Consider the following 20,073-nt stretch of genomic DNA (forward strand, 5'->3'; position numbering starts at 1 on the left):
TTTGTACTCCTCTGATAGGTACCTAGTTTGGAAGGCTTCCTCAAACATTTCCCAAGTAACTTGTACTGGGGTGACTTGCATCTTCATTTCTTCATTTACCCACCATAATAAGGCATATCCTTTTAGTAGACTCATTGATATCTGGGCTTTTTCCGTAGAAGTGTATGCCTTAAAACTAATTGCTCTTTTGACAGCCATTACCCACGCTTCCGCTTTTGAGCCCCCTTCTAGACCCGTAAACTCTGGTAATTTGGATTTTTGGACTTCTTTCATAATATCAAGTGTTGCTTGTCCATCTTTGACATTGAGTTGAGAATTTAGGTCTTGTCTCTGTTTTTGTTCCAATTCATTTTGCACATTTCCTTGATCTCGGCCTTGGCTTGAGACCCAGTCCTTAAAGATATTGGTCATTTCTCCAAGGGAATGTAATATAGCTTGCTTAGCTGGGGTTCCTATCTCTGAAGTGGTGGGAGGTGGTGTTTCTACTCCAAGGTTGTTTAGGGTTTGTCTTCGACGTTTAGGAGCCATGATCTACCCTGTAATATTCAGTGGATTTATTCATTACCTTTATGCCAAAAGCTACAACAAATTTAGAATATGTTTGAATTTAAAATATACATTTAGTTACTCAATTGAAGTATAATACTTAAAGCATAGTTTATCACAAATTTCGAAGTATATAAAAAAACATGGAGTTTATGAGTTCATCAATAATCACAATTTTGTAGTATAAGCCATAAAACTTAGAGAATTGGATCCATGTAAAATAAAACAAAATTCGAATGAGTAAAGCATTATATGTCACGATAATATTAATTCTGCAGATTCATGACTTTAAGTATCTGTTTATGCAATCATTACTTATGTAGAAAAATAAATGGATTGTTTTAAAATACATGTAAGAAAATTTATGAATCAAGCATAAAAATATTCCACACCATAAAGAAAAGACACTGCCACCCGACCCAGAACTGGATCGGATGACTGGGAAGGTTATTCCTCCCCAACAAAAAAAAATAATCATTTTATTAATTATATGGTCTGCCTGCAAGCACACCTGCGAAGGCAACACCATTTTGAATCCCTTAAATTACAATACATTTAGCCATAGAATTGCCTGCATAAGACAGAAGATTGTAAACTTGTGGCCATGGCTATGCGTGTTCCTGCAAATTCCATTGTTCCTTTTGACAATAATGTCGAGAAATCAACCTCACATCGTGAGTTGAAACATTCGTTAATCCGAATTCAATTTACAAATCTAAATACCTCTCCCTGTTGCATCAGACTCAGAACGATTGATAAGGTCGCCAAAACTGGTCACTGTAAATTAATCTATGTGATCAACTCAACTTAAAATGTATCAGTCACCACAAAATTCTCCTTCTCATGGTTCCAGCAATGGAAACAGAAACGAAAATAAATACGAAGGGATGAAACAAACGTCCTACAGAAGCGCAAGGCAAGATGTGCAATTGGCTTATTCATCTTCTAGTGCGGCGTCTTGTGTTCAAAACCCACCAACGTCATCACCTTTTTATCTTTCAATAATAATAAAAATAAGCAGTAGTTACAAGGTTATTTAACAATTTAAGAGAAACGGCCTACTTAAGTACTTCACAAATTAAATATCAAAATGTGCCATGAAAAGATTAATTTCAGAAAATTCAAAATTGGTTCTCCAGGCATTGGTGCTGTAGTGTTTGTTAAGAGGTCGCGGGTTCAAACCTCTTCCGCCACATTATACTTTGAGAGCAACGATACGGAAATAGAGATCTGGTTGGATAGTGTATCGTTACAGCCGTTTAGTCCAGAGCAATGGCAAGCACACCAAGAAGCCAATATCCAACAGAGTCGCAAGGGACATTTCATCGTGCACGTTGTCAACAGTACAGGGCATCCATTGAAAGGAGCCAAACTATTCATCAAGCAAACCAAGAGGGACATTCCCATAGGATGCGCTATAGCGAACACAATACTGAACAATAATGTTTACCAGAAATGGTTTCTTGAACGTTTCAACGTAGCAACATTTTTGAACGAGCTAAAATGGTATAGCACGGAGCCTGAGCAAGGGCAAGAGAATTACAGAAACGCAGATGCCATGGTTAGCTTCTGCAAAGCAAACAATATAAAGATGCGGGGGCACAATATAGTGTGGGAGGATCCAAAATATGTCATGCAGTGGGTAAAGAATCTGAATGCCCAACAACTCCAAGAGGCAGCATGACATTAGCTGGCCAGGGCTGATTGAAGGAATCAGATTGGAATCCCATTTTTCAAAGCCTAACTTACCATTAATGAGATCTGTATTGGACAAATTGGGGTCTTTGGGTCTGCCATCCTGGCTAACAGAGGTCGATGTTGACAACGACGTGAATCAAACTACACAGGCCGAGTATTTGGAAGTCTATTATTATCTTAAAAACTCCACATTTAGGACTGATCTCATTCCTAGAATGACAAACTTTTGGTGATATATGCGGTTTCACTCTCTCTCTTACTCGGGTGCTCCCTTCAAAATAACCAATTGAAATAAAAATGTATGTTCATTACATATGGTCTTCAATTATGCATTACATAAAAAGCAATCATATATATATAAATATAACTTTTTTAATTCATCACACACACACACACACACACACACACACATATATATATATATATAACCTTTTAAATATTGATGCATTTAATAGTGATTTGATGTTCCTTCTATTGTGGTTCATGACCGGGCTTAGACGGGCTTAGGAATCTTTCCATAACAACTACCTACACGAACTTCCGGCTATCCCTCTATTGAACGATGCCCCTGTAAACTTGTGTTTGCAATCCTTCCATAACTGCAAACAAGCTGTTGTATAACCAAATTTCTTCTGAAAATTTCTCAAGACGAATTTATGGTTGAATATGAGAAATGAAAAATTTCATTAGTGGGCGGGCAAAGCTATATACGAAGAGTTGGGCAGTCGAAGATAAAGGTAAAAGCCTGGTATGTTTAGCCGGGTAATATACAAGTTTAGGCTGCTGTTCCAAAAGACGTGTCTCAAAACTGCAATAACATGTTGACAAGGGAGAAAAACCAGTCAAGCCACCAAAACAAGTCTAATTAGTCCAAACCACCTTAACCTGCAACGTAAGGAGTGAAGAACTACAATGCAGCTTTTTCCTCTCGATGAATTTCTGGATAATTGGATCATCGTAAGGAGTCAAGAACTACAATGCCGCACATTCCTTTTGACAAATTTCTGGAAGTGAATCTTAACCATCAATATAGAAAACAACACTAAAATTGCTATCAATCAAAATCTCCACAGCAAATGAGGAAAAATCACGATATTTTAAAAGGTGCGATCAACATGTTATAGTATTCCATTTGTATTCTAAGTCATAAATAAAAGTAATCACCAAAACCAATCAAAATATAACTATGCAGTAAGTATGCATTGAATAAAGAAAATTTACGGCATAGTGAGGGTTTGTAGAAAAATATGCGTCCTCCTGGAAGTAATCAACCTATAACTTTAAAACAAGTCAAGTTAAAAATTCCAACAAATAAATTTTTCGGATGCCCATAGGCCCTAAGGGTTAAACTTAAGCTCTGATACCATATGTAACAGTAAAAAAATAAATTAATTTCTTAATAGAAAAATATGCTGACAAATAATTTTATATCTATGTTACCTGTGATCAAGGTTTGCCAGATGACAACAAGGTTGTGGGGACGACTCTCCACCCAACCGTAGGCTCAATTGTGCAAGGATTCTGCTACAACTGGCCACCCCCGAGCCTCAATCAACGTACTACTGCCAGTGCTCCTAAGTCTTAGTATACCATTCTCCCAAGAGAATGAAAGATAGAATCTCAGAATGATAGAATACCTCCCATCCTCCTCACCATCTATTAAATAGAACAAAGCATTGGAAGGGGAACCACATGCACACACTCCATGTGTCTGCATGCAACTTTTTTTCTTGTTTTATTTCTTTACTTTTCTTTTGATTTTTAGCTTTCTTGTTTTATTTCCTTCTTTTTGATAGTCTTCTTGTTTTATTTCTATTTATTCTTATTTAGAGCTTTAATATGGTTATTACTATTTTTATTTTTATTATTTATTTCTTTTTATATAATTTTTAATATCATTTATTATTTAACAGTTATGATTTATTATTTTTATTATTTATTATTAAGTGATTTATTTATTATTATTCATTATTTTTATTATTAATTATTATTTTTGTATTATTTTTATTATTTATTATTTTTATTATTTATTATTTATTATTAAGGGGAGGGATATTACATTCTATATATTAATGAGAGCCAGCGCTATGATAGCCACAATGAGAATCAAAATTCATGCAAGTTGATAGCAACTCCAATCCCATTTTGTAGAGCCAATGAAGATGACAATATGAGGGGTTTTAGTGTTTTGAGCCCAAGCCAAAGCCAAAATCGAATTCAAAATTCATACAATTCAATTTTGATACCAATGCCATCTTGCAAACTTCCCAATGATGATGGTTTGATGAATAATGGAATTTTGATAGCTAGCCAGAGCCAGAGTCAAAATCAAATTGTGTGAGACTATACTTTTTCTCTGCTACTACATTGCAGACCTCCTCGTGATGAGGGTGTGAGAGTCATAGGTGTTACATTCCCTATTGATAATGAGATCCAGACCCTGGATTGGGACGTGGATGCTATGGAATGATACCTAAATTGGGTTCTACTACAACCTTAACTTGTTATGGTTGATGTAAAAACAAAAGCCAATTATGAGTTTTCAATTTCATATAGGTGACTCGATTTATTTTGTTAATAAGGGCATCTATGGAAATAGAGAGCACTTCAATGCAAATCCACGAATTCAAAGTTCTAACCAATATAATAGCTACCACCAAGAATTTTATGCTATTGCACTTGGGTGTCATGGTAACGTCTGTGGTGATATCGTTTGTACTATTTTTCTTTCGCATTGGAATTTTGAAGTCAATTCATTTGTGTATTATGGTTCAAGCAATCATTATGGCTAGAGAAATCAGAAGTCTGAGTGACATGAGGCCTGTAGAGAGTGGAATTTATTCTTCTCCTATTTGTGGGAATGGTGTGGGGATGTCTCAGGAGGAAGTGCAGAAGCTACCTGCCTTTGAATATAAACATGATGGTATGTATATTTTTTTACATAGAATACTTTGCAATGATGCTAACAGTAATGATGATAGGATTGAGAATGGATTATGGATGCATCAATTTGATTGTTCAAAGTGTGTTGTTTGCTTAGATGGATATTAGAGGGGCGAGACATGCCGACTACTGCCTCTTTATAGGCACATTTTTCATGTAGAGTGTGTGGATTCAGGGTTATCTAATAACCCCTTGTGTCCCATTTGTAGGACCAGCACTTAGCAACATGGTGGGGAAAGAGGGACAGTGGTTATGGAGAATGTGTTAAAGTTGGCCCAAGTGGGGGATGTCAGATTGGGAGTGGGACTAGAGATATTGCAATTGGGGTTACTCTGCAAGGAGGGTTAAAAGAAGAGAGGAGGTATGGTTTTCATTAGTATGAGATGTATAATTTGGTGTCTAATCCACCTTCAACATCAAGATATTTTCCTAATGATGAACATTTGTGGAATTTGATGTCAACTGCATTATTTCCATCATCGTTGTAGCACAACTGTTGTAGTACATATCCAATTATGATGATGGCGGTGCTGGTGTGACGGTTATTGATGTTCTAAATATTAATGAGAGCTAGAGCCATGATAGCTAAAGTGAGAATCAAAATTCATGCAAGTTGATAACAACTCCAATCGCATCTTGTAGATCCAAGGATGATGATGGTATGAGGGTTTTATTTTTTTGAGTCTAAGCCAAAGTTAGAATTAGAATAAGAATTTATGAAATGTGATGTCGATACCAATGCTATCTTACAAAATCCCAACGATGATTGTGTGATGATTAATTGTATTTTGATAGCTAGCTAGAGCTAGAGTCAAAATTAGATTGTGTGCAACTATACATTTTCTCTGCTACCTCATTGCTGACCTCCTCATGATGAGGGTGTGAGAGTCATAGGTGTTACATTCCCCGTTGAGAGTCAGATCTAGACCCTGGCTTGGGATGGGGATGCTATGGAATAATGCCTACATTGGGTTCTACTGCAACTTTAACCTGTTATGGTGGATGTAAAAACACAAGCCAATTATCAGTCTGCCTTTTCATCTAGGTGACTCACTTTCTTTGGTTAGTAAGAGCACATATGGAAATGAAGAGCACTTCAATGTAAACCCATGAATTCAAAGTTCCAACAAATCTAATGGCTACCCCCAAGTATTTTCTACTATTGCACTAGACTGTGAGATGGTCGACTGTGGTCAGGATGGAACCCTTGACCTTTGTGCATGAGTTTGCTTGGTTGTTGAAGATAAAAATTTGGTCTTCCACACTTATGTCAAGCCACAAATTCTAGTTACAGATTATAGGTCATATTTTTCATTTACAACTTATTTATTTAATTTTGACTTGGCGCTTGCTAAACTTATCTCATTTGAATTAGGTTAGGTCGCATTGCATGACTGAAGCACCTAGTTGGTTATGTTATTTGTAGGCATGGTGTCAGTGGCATCAAATCTGAGCATCTAATAGATGCACTGCTACTGAAGTAAGTGCAAGAGAAAATTAAGTAGCTATTGTACAATCGAGAAACAATTCAGCGTGCTCATGTAAAAGGAGGAAGAGAAAAGGTTCTTGTAGGACATGGTTTGGATCATCATTTGCAATGCTTCGAAATGGAATATACCCTTTAAGATTATTTTTTGCTACAATTCTTGTGAAAGAATGTTTCTCACAATGCCAATTTATTGAACAATATTTGTGGGCAATACATTATTTTAAAAATTTAAGGACATCATGCCTTTTTATAATAAAATTAATGTTATTTAAAGTTTCAAAAGGAATGAATCGTACATTAGGTTAATTGTTTGCAATGCTTGGCATGAAAGGTACAATATTCAAAATGGTGCTCATGATCCATACGAATATTGTGTGGCAGGGATGCATCTTTACAGGAAAATCCATAATATTGACCATTCACCTAAGGAGCACTTGACTGTAGCTAAATTTCCCATTGACAATATCTTTGCAAATTGGAAACAAAAATATTTGGAGAAAATGCAACCTGAGACTTTGCTTAAAATTTTACAACCAAACTTCTATTGTTGGTGCTTGGATTCCAGGCCACAAACACATTAAATTTTAGCCCCTTTTATAGCCACTCTATATTGGACACACCATGTATCTTCAAAGTCATCTAATTCATGGGAAGAAGGAAAAAGCACCATGTATTTTCAAAGTCATCTAATTCATGGGAAGAATGCAAAAGAAAATTAACTTGTAGAAATAATAAAAATATTTTGAAATTTGGACACGCAATTAGAATTGATGAATGTGTTTTAAAGGTAAAAAATTATACCAAATTCTTTTCTACTAATATATTTATATAAATTAAATGACCAATAAATGTGTATATATATCAATTCATAATCAGGATCAGAATTCAAGAAATTCAATGTCGATACCAATGCCATCTTGCATACCTTCCAACGATGATGGTGTGATGATTAAGGCCATTTTGATAGCTAGCCAGAGCCAGAGTCAAAATCAGATTGTGTGCAACTATACATTTTCTCTACTACCACATTGCAGACCTCCTCATATTGAGGGTGCGAGAGTCATAGGTGTTATATTCCCTATTGAGAAATAGATCCAGAGCATGTATTGGGATGGGTATGTTATGGCATGATGTATAAATTGGGTTCTGCTTCAACCTTAACTTGCTATGGTGGACATAAAACCACAAGCCAATTATCAATATTCCTTTTCATCTAGTTGACTGGATTTATTTCGTTAATAAGGGCATCAATGGAAACAGATAGCACTTCAATGAAAACCCACGAATTTAAAGTTCGGACCAATCTAATAGCTACCCCCAAGGATTTTCTGCTATTCCACTAGACTGTCATGGTAATGTCTGTGGTGATATATATTTTTATTTGGTATTGGAATTCTAATTTGCGTCATTTGTGTATTATGGTTAGAGCAATCAAAATTCTGATTGAGAGGAGGCCTGCAGAGAGTGGAAATTCTTCTTGTCCTATCTGTGGGAATGGTGTGGGGATGTCTCAAGGGGAGGTGCAGAAGCTACCTACCTTTGAATATAAACATGGCGGTATGTATATTATGTTACATAGAATGCTTTGCAATGATGCTGACAATAATGATGATAGGATTGATAATGGATTATGGATGCATCAATTTGATTGTTCAAAGTGTGTTTTTTTCTTGGATGGGTTTTAGAGGGTTTGGACATGCAGGTTGTTGCCTCTTTGTAGGCACACTTTTCAAGTAGAGTGTGTGGATTCAGGGTTGTGTAAGAACCCCTTGTGTCCCATTTATAGGACCGATGCTTAGCAAAATGGTGGGGAAAGAGGGACAATGGTGATGGAGAATGTGTTAGAGTTGGCCCAAGTTGGGGGATGTCATATGGGGAGTGGGAATATCTTAGCTATTGGGGTTTCTCTATCAGGAGGGTTAAAAGGAGAGAGGAGGTATGGTTTTCATCAGTATGAGATGTATAATTTCATGTCCAATCCACCTTCATCATCAAGATCTTTACCTACTCATTAACATATGTGGAATTTGATATCAATTGCATCATTTCCATCATCATTTTAGTACAAGTGTTTTAGTATATATCCAATGATGATGGTGGTGGTGGTTGTGTGATGGTTATTAATGTTCTAAACATTAAATAGAGCCAGAGCCATGATAGTCCCTGTGAGAATAAAAATTCATTCAAGTTGATAACAACTCCAATCCCATCTTATAAAGGCAATGCTGATGATGGTATGATGGTTTGTATTGTTTTTAGCCCAAGCCAAAGCCATAATCATAATCATAATTCATGCAATTTGATGTTGATACCAATTCCATCTTGTAGACCTCCCAACAATGATGGTATGATGTTTAATGGAATTTTGATAGCTAGCCAGAGCCAGAGTCAAAATTAGATTGTGTGCCACTATACATTTTCTCTACCACTACATTGTAGACCTCCTCATGATGAGGGTATGAGAGTCATAGGTGTTGCATTCCCTATTGAGAATCAGATCCAGAGTTTGGCTTGGGATGGGGATGCTATGGCATGATGCGTAAATTTGTTTCTGCTGTAACATCAACTTGTTATGGTGGATGTAAAAACACAAGCCAATTATCAATATTCCTTTTCATCTAGGTGACTAGTTTTCTTTTGTTAATAAGGGAATCTATGGAAACAGAGAGCACTTCAATGCAAACCCACAAATTCAAAGTTCTGACTAATCTAATAGCTACCCCCAAGTATTTTTTGGTATTGCACTAGACTGTGAGATGGTCGGTGGTGGTCAAGATGGAACCCTTGACCTTTGTGTGTGAGTGTGTTTGGTTGATGAAGATGAAAATTTGGTCTTCCACACTTATGTCAAGCCACAAATTCCAGTTACAACTTATAGGTCATATTTTTCATTTATAACTTCTTTATTTAATTCTGATTTGGCACTTACTAAAATTATCTCATTTGAATTAGTTTAGCTTGTATTGCATGACTGAAGAACCTAATTGGTTATGTTATTTGTAGGCATGATGTCAGTGGCATCAAACCTGAGCATCTAATAGATGCACTGCCACTGAAGCAAGTGCAAGAGAAAATTAAGCAGGTCTTATACAATGGAGAAACAATCTGGTGTGCTCGTTTAAAAGGAGGAAGAGCAAAGGTTCTTGTAGGACATGGTTTGGATCATGATTTACAATGCTTGGCAATGGAATATCCTAGTCATTTAATTAGGTAACTTAGTTATATATGTGTGTATGTGTTGTCTGATACAAGAGAATCCCAAGAAGTTCTCATTATAGATGAAGCTCCTTTTTTGTAGATTCAAGGAGTTTGCAGGTTGCATGGAATGAGCCCTCATGAATTCCTCATCATACTTTGAGAAATTCTAAGCTCTCTCGATAGAATTTTCTATCCTGGAGATTCCCAAGAGAAGACCTTGGTTTGGTGTTCTGGTGTGGACTTACATTTACAAGGATTAGAGCCCAAACAATCCATCTTGCTTCTCTTCAATGAAATATAGTCATTGCATCGGTGCTATACAATCCTTGCCTTCGCCTCTTAGTTAGGTTTAAGGTTGTTTATGAAAGTAAGTATTCTGTAGGATTTCAATTCTTTCTTCCAAAGTAATATTTTGTTTGTATTTATTTTTTATACTTTAATGCCATATAGAGTGCCTTTCTACGTTTATCCTCTTGAATGGGAGATATTGTTTGTATTGTCCTTATGCAGTTGAGTGTATAGAATGAGGGCCTTTATCCTATCTTGAAATCTCTCTTCTGTATCGTTTGGATGGTGTGTGAGGAATAAATGCTCAGAATTTCTTAAAAGATTAATGTGCAGATACACTAGCACATATTCATCTTTAACCTGGGATCTCCCATGCACTCTGAGGTATCAAATTCTTCAAGCTGCAAATCTCAATAGATTCACAACTGCGTAAAGACTAATAAAAAAAGTTCCATGGTTGAGAGAAAAAATTAGTAAATTTAACCACAACAGGGAAGCTATGATATGTCCAAGCTAGAGACTGAAAAAGAAAACCTACCACACAGAAAATTTTCACCTTGGCACCCTTTCTCTTCTTGTAATCCTTTTGATGACATCCCTTGTATTTCAATCTGTCCATGCTCTCCAAAAGGGGCTCAGTTTCTTCTAAACCATCTTTAAAATGTCTCTATCTATTATTTGGGTAGTTATTTTTGGCTAAAGTAGCATCAATGTTTCAAGGGATATAAGGCGCCTCATCCTTGCTAGAGCTACTACCCTGCAGAACTAAAGAATAAAAGTGCTTGTACGAACTATTTGATGATTTGGATTGGAAACAAATTGAAAATCTAGATCCTTAATCAAGAGATACGTTGCTTGATATTTTTGAGACCAGGAATAATCAATAACATTATTATCTCATTCCTCTTCAACTTCATGGAACTCTAACTTGATTTTATTTGGGTTTTCCTCACCTTATCCAAGTTTCCAAATTCTATATCTGATACAAAAGAATCCCAAGCAATTCTCACTACAGATGAAGCTCTTTTTGTTAGATTTAGGGAGTTTGTAGGTTGCACTGAATGGGCCCTCATGAATTCCTTATTGTACTTGTGAGAAATTCTAAGCTCTCTCGATAGAATTTTTTGTTCTAGAGATGCCCAAGAGAAGACCCTGGATTGGTGTTATGGTGTGGACTTATATTTACAAGGATTAGGATCCAAACAATCCATATTTCTGCTCTTCAATGAAATATATTCATCAACTGATTTAAAGTTAGAAAATCTGGAATCCTTCATAGGCACTACATTTGACATGTCTATGGCAGATATAAGACAGTTTTCTAGGAGAGCAGGAGAATAATCCACATTTGGAGGAGACCTAGAAATTGATGACTTGTTGAAGGTAGATGAAGGGCTATCTGGGAATGGATAACAAATATGAAGTCCAAGCTATGCACTTCTAGAGCAAATTAGAGGACTATAGTAAGAATATCTTCTGGGAGAAAACTCTACACTCTTTGTGGAAAACCTCATATCATTGTATCAGTAAAATCAGAGATTCCCCACTTGTAATTCTCGTAGAAGTTCGAATCATAACTTCTTTGAGAATGCAGAGATTGAAATGCTTAAGAAGGATAAGTATTTCTACAAATTTCAGCCATTTCCTCTTCATCTTCTTCCCAGATTCATTCAAGATCATAATTTGTTTTGTATCCATTATGGGTTGAATTTGAGACAAGAGAAGTTTGCATATTTCATTAAAAGATAATCAAGGCAAGAAATGCTTTTGTGTTGGGGTTTATGTTGTTTGCAAGCATAAACATTTTCTACGATTGAAAATTTTCCTACCTAGTTTTCAATTTCATTTTACATCAGTGCTATACAACGCATGCCTTCACCTCTTAGTTGGGGTTTAATGTTGTTTATGAAAGTAAAGATTCTGCAGGATTTCAATTCTTTCTTCCAAAGTAATCCTTTGTTTGTATTTTTTTTATACTTCAATGCCATCTAGAATGTATTTCCTTGTTTAGCCTCTTAAGTGGGAGAGATTGTTTATATTGTCTTCATGCAATTGAGCGTACAAAAATATTATTAATAAAATTTTAAATATCCATCTCCAGTGCTTTCTTCTACCTGTATTTTTTTTTCTTTAGTCTGTGGCCATCTAGAACGTCTTTCCTTGTGTAAAAATCCTGAGCGAAAGAGAATATTGTCTCTATGTGGTACAAATATTTAAATACATTTACAATATTGATTTGTTGGGTTGTTGGTTTTTCTCTGCTACACATTTTCTAGTTGATGTGTCCATGTAAATTGAATTTCTGAGGTTTGTTGGGCTCAAAGACTTCACTAATTTGTTTGCGACCTTCATTTTGCATGGTTTGAATGAATTGTTTGGGCCAGAGATTGTGGTAATGATTATAATATATTGTTGTTGTAACATTTGTGGAATTTGATCTTTGACCTTTATTATACACACAAATCCCCTAGGGTATCTATTGCGTGTATGTGGACAAGCAAGTTTATTATCCTTTTTCCTTTCCTTCTTGTAACATGAATCTACAACATATAGGATATTGTTTAGAGTGTTTCTAGTTGCTAACTAGAGTTTTTCCTTGTTTTAAGATTAAAAGATCCAATTACGTCTACAATTATTGTTAGATATAGGATGAAGGTCATTACTGTACTCTCCAATTTTGAGGGAGGCCCGCCAACTCAAGCTTTACTATATAACTATACATGAATTGAATTGGATGCGAGCCTAATTGGCATTTAAATTTGTTCTTTTAGGTCAATTTGACTATTTTAAGATTAAAAGATTCAATTACATCTACAATTCTTGTTAGATATAAGATGAAGGTCACTACTCTACTCCCCAATTTTAAGGGAGACCTGCCAGCTCAAGCTTTTTTATATAACTATACATGAATTGAATTTGGTCGAGGCCCAATTGGGGCTGAAATTCGTTCTTTTAGGTCAGGTTGAGTAAATGTTGATGAAATTTGTTCTCTTGGGTTAGGTTGACTAAATGTTGATATTATATAACTAGATTATACAATAGGCTAACTTGGTTATCATTTATAATGATTATGAATCTTCGTTTTAACTCTGTTTTCTGGGTCAAATTTTTTAGGGGTTTTTTGTTTGATTTTATGGGAAATTTCTTTCATAAACACTCCCCGAGGTAGGGAGTTGTGGTGTATTACATGAGCTATTTTGGCTTAGAGGTAAGGGGTTTTGGTGCAGAGCATGAGTTGTATTTGGCTTATGTGCTAGATCATAGGGGTATCCATTTTTCCGAAATCGTACAGGACTTGCTCCCAACTTTGTCCCTTGTTTGAAATATGCCAATTTGGTTGAATTTATATAAATGCTAAAAACTTTGTGGAATTGACAGAATCTTCTATGGCTCTAACTGTGAAAGTGAGGGGTTCATTACGTCTTAAAAAAACATCAACACCATAGAACCATCACATTCAATCAAGGATCCATACCTACATTCACCAACCGTCCATTTCCAAATTACCAGGCTACCCTGTTCCCTAGAAGGGTATAAAACAAAACTAAAGATGCAAGTACAATGTTGGAATTACTAAGCATTCCCTCAATTAACATATTGCAACTGAAATCAATAGGATAGCTAAAGAGAGTTCACTTTTATTTTAACATCGTGTTATTTCTCTTAGTCAAATTGTAACATATCACGTCTGTCTCCATCTATGCTCTTTCTCCATATGTTATTGCCTTACAACATTCCTTTGCAACATTTAGTGAAATTGCTAGTTATATAGTGTATGAAGAGTTTTTAAGTTGAGTAGCCGAATACTTTTATGATGGTAATTCTTATCATATTACTTATAAAAAATTATCAATATATATTTATTTTATTAAAAGAAAATTATATGGTATATGAAGAGTAGTTAAGATGGCTAGCATAATATTGTTACGAGGATAACTATTTATCAGAATATGAGACTTGTTAAAGATTAAATTCTATATAATTTAATTTGTTCACAACCTATGTTAGCAAATTTTAAAATATTTCTAATGTTACATTTTTCAATAGTTTGCAAGCCACATAGATGTTTCTTGTAGATTTTACTTCCATTTTATATTTTATATGTCAATAAAATAATCACACATCTCTCATTCTATTGAACGAATTATTAAAATATTTTAATTATAATAAATATTTAATTATTTTATTTATATAAAAATAAAATTAATTTAAAATATTTTACTGAACATAAATATATTACATTATAAATATTATCATATACTATATATTATTTTAAATTTTATATATCATATCATATTAAACATCAACGAGTCAAGTCTTAAGCACCACTGGTTGAGGATGGACCTCGTTAGCAAGGTGACTCAAGATCAAACCTCAGGGGGGTGGTTGTGCCATGTGTTAGGGGGAGGAGACATGATTAAAAAATCCAGTCAGTTTAGGGCTGTGTAACCCAGGCCAGGTATGATCCCCAAGTGACTTTGGTAGATTAGATGCCCCTGAGTCATGACTCCTGATGCCACAAGTTAAGCTTGGAAGATCACAAACAACTTAACAAAAAAAAAATATATTAAACATTACAGAAATTACACATCTTTATATGAAGTAAAATTTTATCATAATATTTTAATCATTAAAACTTTTATTTTTAAATTTGAATTAGAAAAAAAATTGATATTGAAACATATTATTAATTGATATTGAAATTTTATCCTCTTTTTTCATTGTCATTGAATATTTTATTATTAATATTATATCTATATGAACTCTATACTAATAATGAAATAACAATATTTTATTCCACATAAACATTATTTTTTTTTAGTAATTTATTTTGAAATATTTATGTTATTCTTAATATTTTTTAAAATTTTACATATCAAAGTTAATATGATGTTTTTTGTAAATTGAAAATTCTATTAATTCTACAAAAACATATTATATCATGATATCATATACTCTAAAGTACATCTACTATAATATTGGTTTTAGAAAATAGGGTGATTCATGGATTTTACCTTTTTACCCTTTCTCTTACTCACATTAATCCACCCTACCAATCCATCCAACATAGCAGAGAATAATGCTTTGACAAATAACTATAGAAAAAAGTTTGACCAAATTCTATAGGTATTTCTCACTATCAGAATGATCAAACACATTGGTGCGCTTTTGCCTGCAACTTGCAGGTACAATTATGGATGAATTTTTCTCAATGTCATTTGCCAAAAGAACTTCATCTTCTATGGTTTGTGTTGATGTAGCTGGGGGTGTCTTGGTATCCTGAGAAGTTAATTTGTTTGGAGATTACTTATGATTGTGAGAGTTCTTCTTCTTTTGACTTGAAAAATTCTTGGACTTTCCTATAACCTTTGGATCTCTCCAGCCATGATAGCCTTTCTTTGATTCCTAGTTGTAGAAAGCCCCTTTTGAAGAGGGGCATGCATTATGAATGTGCCTTGGTTGTTGGAAAATTATACACCTGAAGGCAATATTTTTTTAGTCAAATGGTTGGATATTCTTCTTTCCTTCCCACTTTAGGGTGATTTTATCTGGTAAACCTTCACTGAGCTCCACTTCCACGCATATGAAAACATAACTAACGAATCCATTTCACAACCTTTCACTATCTACTTTGATAAATATGCTTATAAAGTTACCAATATCCTTTAGGATATGAGGCTAGATCCATTGAAGAGGCAAGTTTGGGAGCCTAACCCAAACAATAAAATGCAATGAATTCTTGGTGAGAGGATTAAAGTTAAGGAACCATGGTTGAATCGAAAGACTAGCCATACCCCAAAACCAAGGACCCTGATAAAAAATCCTTTTTTGGTCTTCCGCATATCTTTAAAAACAATCTTGAAATATCCCTTAGAGAAAAATAGGAAATCTAGGTTCTAAGACCAACTTTGGTTGACCCAATCTTGGAGGGTATGTGCCAAAGGCCAAAAACTATTAAAACAACATATAATTTTCCAACATACAAAATCTATTGTGCTTTGCTTATTAATGTTCTCATTCACCTCTACGATTGGGAAATCCAAAGAATGTTCCACCACAAAAGGTTGACCTAAGTGCTCCTTCGGAGTTTAAGGACCAAGACCCAACTTTAAGATATATTTGAAAGACATGGGCCATGAAGAAGAAGAAGCCTTGTCTCCCCTGACACCTCCTTTCAAACCAACAATAAGGGAGATAGAAGCATATTTTTTAATGCTATAAGTTTTGAGATCACGTTCCATCTTCAACAATCTTCCTTCATACACCCTTCATAGAGGCTCCTAATCACTCCCATAGGGACTCTTATACTATGATGAATGAGGTCAGCTACCGAAACTATAACGTCGACCTATTTGACCATGAAACATAGAAAATGTATGAACATGGACCTAAAAAAAAGGATAATTTCTTAATATTCTCATCCATAACATCTCTTGGAGGGCTCGTTGCCTGAAGGCTTTGGCCAAAAAATTTGCATACATTAGCGAACCCTAGTTGGACTCCTCTTTTTGAATTTTCGACTAGCGTTTTGTGAATGTATTTCCCATGATCATAAGCTTGACAACATGAGATAGCCATGACTAGCCTAAGGAACTTTCCAAGGAGGAGAATTACGTTGAAAACTCTACAATATTTCTAAAGCCCCCATTGAGAATCATAGTCAGTAATTTTGACAAACACTTTGCATGAAAAAATGTTGCACATTCATTTGTCTTTCCCAAGAGCACTCACATTCTTAAGAGTCCCTTTAAAAAATGAACTAGATAGGTTGAAATAGGTGTATCCATGAGCCTCCACAAGGTCAAGGATCCCACTAAGACCAACAAAAGGAAGGCCAACAAAATCTTAGACAAAACTCCACTAATCGCGTCTAGGTGAGATCCTCTGTCTAGACTTCTAATAACCACACGATCCATCATTTCTAGTGCATAGACAAATGACGGAGGAAGGGTGACAACCATCCGCTCTTCGGAAGCCATTTCTCCAAACTTGATGAGATGGATATGAAGAATCCTATAACACAAACCCTTTTCTCGCTCACGGTATTCATGGTGTTTGCCATCTCCAAGCATGATGAAATAGTTTTCAAACAAAAGAAGTTTATTAAATTCTCACATACTAAAGTTATGTTAAACATTAAAGAAATTACAAAATTTTCCACATTTTTTCAAATTGAACAATACATTATTAGAATGTTTTAGTTATTATTTTTTTTATAATATTTTATTTAACATAAATATTATTTTTGTAATTTTTAATCCAAAATATATATTAAAATATTTTATTTGTGAAATATAATAAAATATTTTATTATTAATATTTTAAAATACATGTCAATTTTATGTTATGTATTGATGAGTTACACTTTTTTTTTGGTGAATTTAATTCTATTTCTACTAGGAAACTAGATTACATTAGAAAATTAGATTACATAAAAGATTATTTACTACATCCTTCAATTCAAAGACAAGGGTTTTTCCTTTTTTTCCCTTTCCCCTAAGGACATCAATCCATCCTGAAAAACTATTTGACAGAGCTAAGGCTAAAGCCATTTTCTTATTTTCTTGAAATAAATTACATATATCAATAAAATAAAAAATGTTTATTTTCATTACTTTATATCTCTTATTTGAATATGTTTCAATGTATATATATATATATATATATATATATATATATATATATATATATATATAGCGAGAGAGAGAGAGAGAGAGAGAGAGATGACTCTTCCAACACCTCATGTCCCTATGAGCTAAGTATGGTGAGTTGTAAGCTCACATAGGGACTTGCACCTACCTAGCTGCCGTAGTTATCCTTAACCGACACTGGGTCTCCTCCATTTCTATATAATGGAGGTCTTCTATGTACTTTTACATAAGATTGTGAGTAATAGAATACTCTTACATGGTATTAGAGCATCAAATACATGGACACATGGATATTCTTTAATTAGCATCATTTATGAATGCGATCGATATATATTTTTCTTAATCCATGGAATAAAAAATGTGTGCCCAAAAGATTCCAAAAAATACTTTTAAGGAAAAAAATATTAAAAAAAAAATCTTCATGAAAAAAAGCACAATCATTGTGCACTTTCATGTGTTGGATGTGAACCGACCTCATTGAGGTTTCAAAACTCTCAACTTTAGAATTTTGGTACTTCAACATTTCTTACTTCTTTATTGGAGTAGGCCTATGTTCTTACAATTCAGTGGATCGTTATCAGATATACAATTTTAGTTCAATGATAATTTGAGCACTGGCATCTTTCTCTCTTTTGGGAGGGATTTTTTTCCTACCGATTTTTGTCTCTTTATCTTCTTATGAGAGCTTGTACATGGGTACCTAATCAAGGCTCATTGTCAAGACCCGTTCTTTGTTTTCTTTGTTCTTTAGCTCCTACCCATGTTTTTCTTAAGGGGGGTGTTAGATTTGGCTTTTCCAACACCTCATTTCCGTCTAAGCTAAGTATACTGAGTTGTAAGCTCCCATAGGGACGCGCATCTACCCAGTTTTCATAGTTATCCTTAACCGACACTGGGTCTCCTCCATTACTATATAATGGAGGACTTTTATGTACTTTTACATAAGATTGTGAGTAATAGAATACTCTTGTGTGTGTGTGTATGATTACATACCCATTTCATATTGAATATAAAAAATTTGTACATCTCCCTCCTATTGAGATATAAAAAACTATTTTCAACACAATTAGGCATATTATAAAAAAATTACTAAATTAGTTTATTATGAAAATATATTATTAATTAGGAGTGGAATGAGTAGGAGTTGTTGTTTGCCCCAATAGAAAAAATGACATATCCTATGTTAAGGACTCAAGAAAAAGCATAAATAATATAAAAAAACTACTTCAATTAATTTAGTATGAAAATATTAATCAAGAGTGGCATGGGGAGTGGAATGAGTAGGAGGTTATTTTTAATCCAATGGAGAAATTTAAATATCTTATGCCTACAGCTTGGGACAAAACACAAATAATTAGGTAGAAGCATATGCTCTTTGTCAAGGGTTATTTCAGGTCTATGTGAACAACATCAACAATTTGATAATTATAAGAGATTGAAGGAACCTTTTACAACAATCAGTGGTTGGCAGTAGCACAAGGATGACAAACTGAAAGGAATTCTTAAGAGAATAAAATATTTATTAAAAAAGATTCATTCTTCTACAATGTTCCATTACCTTCAACAAAATAGTCAAGTGAATGATCAAATAGCTAACATGGTTAGTGAATTGACCATTGGAACCATAATGATTAAGATAAAAATACGACTTCCTCCTATCCTTTAATGATGTGTATTAAAAAATAAAAAATCTCAAGGTAAAACCTATAACCTTAAGGTTAGGTTATAGGTGACAAATCTTAGTGATTTGAAGCATGAAAAAGTAATTAAATTCATCCCTTGTTTGGAGGGATTCGTATGGTGGAATTCTCTCGACCATCCCCTGGCACTAATAAGGTAAGGGTGGAAGCATTGAGAGGGCCTATTTCTTAGAGATATGATGACTCTTAGTGATTTGAATCATGCAAAAGTAATTAAAGTCATCCTTTATTTTGAGGGTTTTGAATGGTGAAATTCTCTCAACCATCCCCTAACACTGATAAGGTAAGGGTGGAATCATTGAGAAGGCCTACTGCTAAGACTTATGAAAATTCTTTATATTGGGCGTGAGGATGGAGTGAATGGGAAAATATGAATGGCCCTTTAGGTTCGTTATGAGTGTTATGATAATTTGAGGCTACCAACTATATGGAAAACAATACAATGTATATCCAAATTTATGAACCATCTACGCAATGAACGTAAAATGGAGGGGATAAGATGGAAAAGTTAGAAATCATCATTGTCGCTCATTACAGAAACATTAATTTTGATGTAGAC

At 34.4% G+C, this 20,073-nt stretch overlaps 1 protein-coding gene across 1 annotated transcript; it reads left to right on the top strand.

Annotated features, from left to right (window-relative positions):
* Nucleotides 1-1,636: 1,636 nt before the first annotated feature.
* On the top strand, nt 1,637-4,714 carry LOC149264653 (endo-1,4-beta-xylanase 5-like). Its single transcript, XM_089400204.1, has 3 exons — nt 1,637-2,221; nt 2,286-2,398; nt 4,618-4,714. The coding sequence occupies exons 1-3, from the start codon at nt 1,637-1,639 to the stop codon at nt 4,712-4,714; spliced, it is 795 nt and encodes a 264-aa protein (XP_089256330.1).
* The last annotated feature ends 15,359 nt before the right edge of the window (nt 4,715-20,073 follow it).

The sequence above is a fragment of the Pinus tabuliformis genome, chromosome 6 (genome assembly GCF_031772625.1).
Source record: "Pinus tabuliformis cultivar Carrire ecotype Pingquan chromosome 6, CPIR1, whole genome shotgun sequence".
Taxonomy (NCBI): Eukaryota; Viridiplantae; Streptophyta; class Pinopsida; order Pinales; family Pinaceae; genus Pinus; species Pinus tabuliformis.

Coding starts and splice junctions, on each gene's coding strand:
- LOC149264653 (XM_089400204.1), top strand. CDS start 1,637: ATGTGCCATGAAAAGATTAATTTCAGAAAATTCAAAATTGGTTCTCCA. Junction 2,222..2,285: donor ATGCCCAACAACTCCAAGAG/GCAGCATGACAT, acceptor CATTTTTCAAAG/CCTAACTTACCATTAATGAG. Junction 2,399..4,617: donor AATCAAACTACACAGGCCGA/GTATTTGGAAGT, acceptor ACTACATTGCAG/ACCTCCTCGTGATGAGGGTG.